The sequence below is a fragment of the Danio aesculapii genome, chromosome 1 (assembly GCF_903798145.1).
Source record: "Danio aesculapii chromosome 1, fDanAes4.1, whole genome shotgun sequence".
Taxonomy (NCBI): domain Eukaryota; kingdom Metazoa; phylum Chordata; class Actinopteri; order Cypriniformes; family Danionidae; genus Danio; species Danio aesculapii.
The window spans coordinates 21,002,381-21,011,458 of NC_079435.1; the positions used below are offsets into that span (position 1 = coordinate 21,002,381).

Consider the following 9,078-nt stretch of genomic DNA (forward strand, 5'->3'; position numbering starts at 1 on the left):
TCATTCCGCTGTGGCAACCCAGGATTAATAAAGGGACTAAGCCGAAAAGAAAATGAATGAATGCACACATAAGGGATAAACCAGAAGACATCAGCATGCAAGGCAAAGGCAGGTTCAGCATGACTAGTTTATTCGGCATTGAACTCCAGACTTGTTTTCTAAATTAATTGTTTATGCTTTTATTGTAATAAGTTCGTTAAAATAATATTCATTTTCAAAAACTTAGAATGTATTAGTAAATACTGTTGAAGTTGTTTTCTATTTATTTATAGATATTATGAGATAAATTAGGAAATTACCCATGACAAATTTACAGTTTGCTATTTACTTTTGGCCCACAGCTCTCAATCAAGCTTGGCTTTTGACCGTTCATAGCAAAAAGTTGGGGCACCCCTGCTCTTGATCATGCTGGAGAAATAGCTTGATTTTGTCAAGAAGGTGAATCTGGAAAAAGCTTGCCGCTTGATCACTGAATTAATCTGTTTATCAAACTTTAAGCTACTGTCCAAATTCACTCCCAAATCTTTACCTACATGGCTAAAATGTGGGGAAAAGGTAAGATGATTTGAGAGTAACTCATTAGGCAGGTTTGAATTGCCAATACACTATGTTTTGTCTGCATTCAAAGAAAGAAAGTTCTGTGAAAGAAAGTTTGATCTCAACTAAACATCTGTGTAGAGATTCTAGTGTACCTGAAGAGTCTGAACCAACTCAGAGATAAAATTAAACATCATCAGCATACAAATAAAAGGAGACATTATGATTTATCATGATTGAACCTAACTTCAGCATGTATAATGAAAATAAAACCACAACCATTTGTATATATCATTCAGATAATAATTTTATATATGATATTAAACATTTAAAACATTACCATTGTTTTATTACAGTAAAACTAAAACATATAGTTGCTGTACTTAAACCATGGCACGAATCCTCAGAGGTTTTGCTACACTAACCTGAGCTTAGCCAAAGTATTTCAAGAAAAATTGTGGTTATACATTTTAATATATCTGACAAAAAATGGTCATTACAATTGTTCTATAGCCTAATAAATCTGCCATGTAATTTTGCATATAAATAAATACTGGGCTTACATCAAAGATATTTAGTGTGTGTGCTTGCATCTTGCATTTTCTGCTGATTCAGTAAACTTGCTCTGGTCTGCTTTATTTATCAAACGCAAGTGCCCTGTCACTAAGAATGATGCTGCTGACTGGCTGGTAAAGCGATCCTTGTGAACATAAGCAGTTTCTCACCGTCAAGGAATGAAGTGTCATCTGGAAGATCAATTTTCATGTGCTTATTTCTAATCTAAATCTTTGTAAATATTAAGAGCACAATGATAGTTTATTATTTGTATTTAATATACTATATTTGCATAATCTGTTGGTTTTTTTTTGTATAGAATAACCTTTTTATGTAGTAAAACATGGTTAATTTTCATTTGGACATGCAAATGTCTTTTAAACAGACTGAAAATGCATATAACAACACAAGAATAAATGAGCAGATCAATATAAGATATATTTATTGTCGTTAATATAATTTCAATTGTACATTCAGTATATTGCTCAGCCATTAAACTGACAAAAGAATCATCGTCTGTAAAAAATAATCATAATAAAATAAAACATTTCTAAGGCTTTCATTTGTCAAAGGCAATAACAATGAGGGTCTCTACTGAATAATAGCACTAGTCAGCACCAGTGGCATGCTTGAATAAAGTCAAACCAGCTCATTAGAATAAATTAGCTTGAAGCTGTCAAGCTTAAGTCCACAGTTTCTTGGATTAAAGCCTGAGTCCCTACCTTTGATCAACCTGATATATCACAAAGGAACTATTTAAAGGGCCCTGATAATATCAAACAGTCCTGTATTGTCGACATCTGGATAAATTAAGCTGCAATGCATTAGTGTTTTATACTTTAATAGAAAAAGTTGCATAAATAGCTTTTGCAAGACAGATAGAAGATAGTGATGTGCACTAGGTTTCGGCCTTTTTGTTGACAAAACATTACATTCATAGATATAAAGGTTACATGTATTGTTATATTAAAGGACAGATTCACTGTAAAACCCAAAAAGTTAAGGTAACTCTAACCATTTAGAAACCGATTGCGACAAATCATTTAAGTTTAAAAACTAATCCTAATGAGTACTGTGGACTTAATCCATTTGAGTAAACAAAGCAATTTGAGCACAGTAAAACCCAATAAATGAAAAGAACTCAAACCAACTGAGTACTGTAAAACCTAATAAGCTAAGGCAACTCAAACCATTTAAGGAAACCGATTGCGACCATTTGAGTTAAAATACTAATCTATATGAGTACTGTGAACTTACTCTGTTTAAGTTGAAGTAATGAAGTCTTTCATTAACTCATTACCTTCAACACTGAGTTCAAAACTCTTTTCAAATGAGTAGAATTAACTTTCAGTCAATTTTGAGTTAACTACACTCATTTCATCAGATAAAGTTGACTGTTGGGTTTTACAGTGTTCTTTGTTTAGCATTTGACCAAATGAAACAAGTAACAGCATATGCCTTATTTGCTATAATCCACTGAAATATGTTCAAACACCTTGGTTTTGCCTTTGAAGCTGGTGGCCAGCACAAAATCCCGCTGGTCTGTGGACAGTGCTGTGAATGAGCGTGGCCACTGAACATACACATCCCTGAACTTGATGAAACTCTGGTTCTCCTCATCCCACCTGAAGATCTGGGAGAAAGAATAATCACTGCTCAGAATCAAATAGTGCTGCTCTTTGAACTTGACTGGCTGTAATACTGTGGCGCCGCGTGAAGGGAAGCCCTGCACTTCTTCAAAGTGTTTCCCAGTCCACTTCATGACTTTTGAGTCGCCAATGTAGCAGGCGAGGGCAAGGTGGAGAACACCATTAATCCTAAAGGCCTTCACGCTGACAATGTCCTCCATATTTGCTATCTCATCAAGGAGAACGAACTTCTGGCTGCTCTTGTTCCACTGGTAAATAACAGGAACCTGTGAGCGGCTCACCAGTATGAGGACTGATTTGCCATCTAAATCAAGAAACTCTGCGTCAGTGTCTCGAAACCACTCGTGAAGGAACTGGTACGGGTAGAACCCGGTTTCGTTCCATTTAAACAGAGTGGTCATTCCAGCTTTGGAACTGTCCACTATAAGGAAAAACCAGTCATCTCCAATCTGGAAGACTTCGATGTCATTTGGCTTGGACACATTCAGCATTTCAACTGCCTGAAACTTGGTGAATTTATTCTGTGCTTGGTCATATTTGTAGACAAGAGAGCCATCGAAGAGCTGGAGGACAATGACAAACGCCTGCTCATTGATCAAAACAGATCGACACCCAACAACAGACCGACCTGAAACATAATATATTAAGAGAATGAAATAAACTTCTATACCAGTTCATCATTAATACAAATGATTATGGAGCCAAACCTGTGATGTCATCAAAAGGCCTAAATTTCGTCTCGATGTGATCCCATTCCATAATGATGCAGCTGTCTGAATTTGGAACCGCCATAGCCACATATATATCATCTTTATGAGTGAAGATGTCTGCTGACATTGACTGAGTATTCACTATCTGATGCTGAACAAAATCTGATGGGAAAAGTTTCAGACATTTATTCCCTGAACAATTCACAGTAATTTTTTTCAGCGTATTAAGATATTTGTTGGCAAAATTCAACTGAAAATAATCAGAGATAGTTGAGGAACAGAAAAAGTACCTGTGGAGACACACTTGCTGTGTTTTTCTGGGACATCCTTTAATAGGACACCCTTCATGGCCGATGGGCTGGCACAGTAAACATCTGAGATTGTGGCATTGGATCGCTTCAACCACAGCATCAGCCACATGGACTCACAGTCACAGTGAAACATGTTTCCTCGCAGGTCTCTGTTTATTGGGCAATAATTCATCAGAACAACATACAGCGCACAGCATAAATGAGCGCACCCCATTTAAAGATAATATTTTTGGTGCATTTTAACAAAACTGTTTTATTTAGCAGTTATATTCATTAAAATAAGAGTTTTTGTTAAGAATAGAAAGTTAATACATTTCATTTTAAACAAAATAAAATGTATACATTTTCAAAAAATATGAAAAATTACAAACCACAAAATTTACAACAAAATCGTGTATTTTTTGGTTTCCCTTCTGATTGTTCCATATTTTTAAAATGATAACATATTAATGTGCATCCACATATTAATATTAATGTATTAATTTGCATGTACAAAACATTAAATTTGCTTGTACTAATATTTGAACTGTTATTTTGAGTTATTTTGTTAGATTAGCTTAGTATTGACTAATCTAATGTATCTGCACAAATATAATATTGTAAAGCATCCTATATAGAAAGTAATGGTTTAAAATAGAGATCTGTGCGGGGTGTACTTATTTATGCTGAGCACTGTAACCATATCTACATTATTTAAAAGAATAGTTCAATCAGAATGAAAACTGCCTCTAAATATAATGAAATTTTTAAATGCCATCCTTGACTTTCTTCTTTCAGATGAATACAGTCGGAGTGGTTTTAGTTTTTATCCTGGCTCTTCCATGTTGTATAATTGTGTTGTGCTTCAAAGGTGAGTATGGAGGTCCCATTAGGTCAAAATATGTCTTGCAAAACAGATTGACATGTTATTGTGACTAAAATATTTCAGGTTTTTAAAACGAATAAACAAACTGAAATGACTGATTTATCTATGTATGCACTTTCTCCACAACTTCTTGGCTGACTTCTGACTCGACATAAGAAGCATGACTCTTTCCACGTTCAATTAGTTGCTGGCATTTAGTTATCATCTTTTGCCTACTCTGACAAAAATTCTTAGAGTCTTCCACTAATGTGTCTTACATCATCCATCGAGTCAGAGGTCAGCCAAGAAGTTGTTGGGTAAGGTCAAAGATTTGAGTTTATAATGTAAAAATGTCATATTTTTGATGAATAAACAAAACAATCTGCTTCGTAAGAAGTGTTAACCCCTTGGCGGTATGTGGGTTAGATTTATGATGGATGCACATTTGGAAGCTTAAAAAAGGGCCTCTTTCCAACACCACTATCCAACACACACTTTCCAACATGAAAGAGCTGAGATAAAATTTACAACTTCTCCGACTGTGAAAGCAGAAAGTCATAAACATCAAGGATGGTTTGAGTGTGAGTAAAAATGGGATCATTTTCGATTTTGGGGTGAACTATTCCTTTCACTTGATTGTATTTTTCCCATAGTTCACTTATACACTCACCAGCCACTTTTAGTTACACCTGTTTGATTGCTCATTAATGAAAATTTCTGATCAGCCAATCACATTTCACCTTTTGTTTAAAATGTCTCTGAAATGTCTTGATGATATCAGAGAAACATTTGAGCTAAAAGAAAGCAAACAGTAACTCAAATAACCACTAATTACAATCGAGATCTGTTTAGGAGCAACTCTGAACACACAAAACATGAAAAAACCTTGAAGCAGAAGAGCTACAGCAGCAGAAGACACACCTGTGACACTGCTGTCAGCTGAGAACAGCAAACTACTATTCACACAGGCTCATATACTGTATATTGGAAATTTGCCTGGTCTATTTCTGCTGCTATATTCAGATATTAGGGTCAAAATTTGGCATAAACAACATCCTGCATCAACAGTTCAAGCTGGTGGTGTAATAATGTGGCATTTTTTGTAACACTTTAAGACACTTTACCTACTTAGTGAGCATATAAAACCACAAATTACTTCAGTTTAGTGTGTTTTCATGACGCATCATCAGTCATCCATGATGGAGAGCAGAATGTTAGCAATGAAGCTAACAAATCTTGCGTATTTTATTGATTAAATGATCAGATATGGTCAGTTTTCATCTGTACTAATTGATTGGACCAGAAAAAAACATTTAGATTACTAAAGACTGCTAAACGTCATAACAAATCAAGCATAACAGAGCTTTTTAAAGTCAGTTTGTCATATATTGTATACCTTTTTCTGCTTACTAAGTCATTTAGCAACATCCACACATTTTTCTGTGTTAGACAGGATAAATAAGCAGAACAACGTTTTCAGTAGCAGATTGCTGTGCAATTCAATGCTGGGGTTTACATCTGAGTATCTCCATCATGGCCAGGTTGCCAGCATCAAACCATCTTAAACAAATTTCTTGAAGATGACAGTGAGTTTGCTATGCTCTTATGGCATTCACAGCCTACAGATCTCTCAATCTAATAAAGCACCTTTGAAATGAGTAACGGGAGATTCTGATCCTGGATGTGCAGCAGACAAATTTGCAGCAACTGCATGAATCTATAGTATCAATTCGGACCAAAATATCTGGGGAATATTTCCAGTATGCTAGCTTGCCAAATCTAAGTTAATAAAGAGGAAGCTAAAGCTAAAGCTGTGGTTGTATGTAATAATGTTAATAATAAGAGCAAGGTGCATGTGATAATGTGACTAGTGAGTGTGCACATTTCAAAATACTGTAGTAAAAACAAAACAGCAGAAAAACTCACAGTTCAATCAAAGAGCGCAGCTCAGAAAAAAGAGCTCTGGGCAATGATTTTAAATTGTTGTTTGCTAATGATCTGTGAGAACAGAGAGAAAGTTTTTTAAGCACAATGCACATAATAATACTCAACACAATAGCAATATGTCATATTATGCAGTGATAGTTTGACATAAAATAATCATATGTTTCATACTTGTCTTATAAATGTATAGTCGAACAATTAAATGCAATAAATCTGTTCCCTTAATGATATACTCACAAATGTGTAACATCCCGAAGTCCTCTAAAGGCATACTTGTTTATTTCTTCAATCTTGTTACCTTCAATAAATCTGGTCAGAAAAATAAATGTACGTCAACAAAGTATTTCAGCCAGTCTGTCTGCAGTGATACCGATAAAGGGTTCTAGACATCAACAAATATGAATAACAGAAAAAATACCATACAGAGGTGATATTTCTGCTCATAAAGGCAGCTGAGTAAAGCTGTTCATATACTTACAAATACTCCAGATGAGGAAGCCCTGAGAACGCATCCTCCTTTATTTCAGAAAATGAATTAGAACTAAGAAGGCTAAGAAAGAGAAAACGCCATAAACATGATCTTAACACCCACTCAAAAGTAACACAAACATGCCAACATAACAATGAACGCCTTGTAGTTCATATACAGTACATAAGTGTTATTGTCTTAAGCAGATAAACAGGAAATTAAATAGAATTGATGCAGCAGTCACTTACAGCAACTGCAGTGAGGGCATGAGCGAGAACATTGCCTCATTGATTTCTGGGAAACTGCAATTAACAATACTCCTAAAATAAAAACAATCAATTATTAGAAACAACTCTTCCTTTATTTAATGAAACATAGCCTAAACGTTATGCTAATGTACACGTTCAGCGTCGAATACAAATCGTTTATTGGCTAAAACGTTAATCGCACTATTTCATGTTTAATATCGTACAATTGTACGCAATTATTAGCAATTTTGCTCAAAAATGATAAGGCGAAAATAATCACACACTTACAGAGAGTTGATGTCACTCGGGATGGTCCGCGGGAGGAGAGAAGAACCGATGCAAATGATTGAATCTGTCGTACAAGTGCATCCTGAAGGACATTTGAAAACTCGCTTTGCTCGGCACAGCTGAAATGAACTAACGAACAGTAAAGTTAGCAGAAGACACTTTCGGACGGAGGATAATTTGCTGTTAGTTAGATCCATGGCTTTGAAGCGGAGTGTAAAAGCAGCGCTCCTCTCCTCTGTCCCGCACAGCGCACTGAATGCAGCATCAAGGACTGACTTGAGAATCAGCTGCTCTGTGATGCGGTCAGTGCTCGACTGTCCCATTACAGGAGGCCTCATAACACAGCTGTCAGATCACACCACCTATACATTTATGTGTTTACTTGCCTTAAGACGGTATTAATTGGCTCATTATTTAAATTACTTTGTTTCCTCCTATCTTTTTTTCTTTAACCCTTGTCCTTTTTAAAAAATCAATTTTGCTGTGTTAATGCGAACAGCATATGATTTAGAATAAATGTTATTTTTTATTTAAAACACATTATTATTATAAAATTCCATTTCATCCTCATCTACTGTCATTCACTCACCGGCCACTTTATTAGGTACACCTTATAGTACCCAGTTGGACCCCCTTTTGCCTTCAGAACTACCTTAATCCTTCGTGACATAGATTCAACAAGGTACTGGAAATATTCCTCAGAGATTTAAGTCCATATTGACATGATAGCATCACGCAGTTGCTGCAGATTTGTCGGCTGCACATCCATGAAGCAAATCTCCCTTTCCACCACATCCCAAAGGTGCTCTATAGGATTGAGTTCTGGTGACTGTGGAGGCCTTTTAACTACAATGAACTCATTGTCATGTTCAAGAAACTAGTCTGAGATGATTCACGCTTTATGACATGGCGCATTATCTTGCTTGAAGTAGCCATCAGAAGATGGTACACTGTGGGTAGGCTGTGGCGTTGACACAATACGCATTTAGTACTAAGGGGCCTAAAATGTGCCAAGAAAATATCCTCCACACCATTGCACCACCACCACCAGCCTGAACCATTGATACAAGACAGGATGGATCCATGCTTTTCTGCTGTTGAAGCCAAATTCTGACCCTACCATCCGAATGTTGCAGCAGAAATTGAGACTCATCAGACCAGGCAATGTTTTCCGAATCTTCCATTGTCCAATTTTGGTGAGCCTGTGCAAAATGTAGCCTGTTTCCTGTTCTTAGCTGACAGAAGTGACACCCGGTGTGGTCTTCTGCTGCTGTAGCCCATCCGCCTCAAGGTTGGACGTGTTGTGCTTTCAGAGATCCTCTTCTGCATACCTCGGTTGAAACGAGTGGTTATTTGAGTTACTGTTGCTTTTCTATCAGCTGGAAACAGTCTGGCCATTCTCCCCTGACCTCTGGCATCTGGATTTTTTCTCTTTTTGGACCATTCTCTGTAAACCCTAGAGATGGTTGTGCATGAAAATCCCAGTTGATGAGCAGTTTCTGAAATGCTGGCACCAACAACCA

General features: G+C 36.4%; 1 protein-coding gene across 1 annotated transcript; it reads right to left on the reverse strand.

The window, feature by feature from the left end:
- Positions 1–1,544: 1,544 nt before the first annotated feature.
- lgi2b (leucine-rich repeat LGI family, member 2b) lies at positions 1,545–7,829 on the reverse strand. The gene is made up of 8 exons (XM_056457312.1): positions 7,556–7,829; positions 7,268–7,339; positions 7,029–7,100; positions 6,788–6,859; positions 6,533–6,604; positions 3,742–3,911; positions 3,449–3,613; positions 1,545–3,369 (listed from the first exon to the last, which is right to left on the reverse strand). The coding sequence occupies exons 1-8, from the start codon at positions 7,750–7,752 to the stop codon at positions 2,552–2,554; spliced, it is 1,638 nt and encodes a 545-aa protein (XP_056313287.1). The 5' UTR covers positions 7,753–7,829; the 3' UTR covers positions 1,545–2,551.
- Positions 7,830–9,078: the final 1,249 nt, after the last annotated feature.

Bases quoted from the DNA above. Each gene is read 5' to 3' on its own strand.
- lgi2b (XM_056457312.1), bottom strand. From the start codon at position 7,752: ATGGATCTAACTAACAGCAAATTATCCTCCGTCCGAAAGTGTCTTCTG. The intron at 6,860-7,028 runs GTAAGTATATGA...TTTTCTGACCAG, and splicing joins CTTCCTCATCTGGAGTATTT to ATTTATTGAAGGTAACAAGA. The intron at 3,614-3,741 runs GTACTTTTTCTG...TTTTCCCATCAG, and splicing joins CAGCAAGTGTGTCTCCACAG to ATTTTGTTCAGCATCAGATA.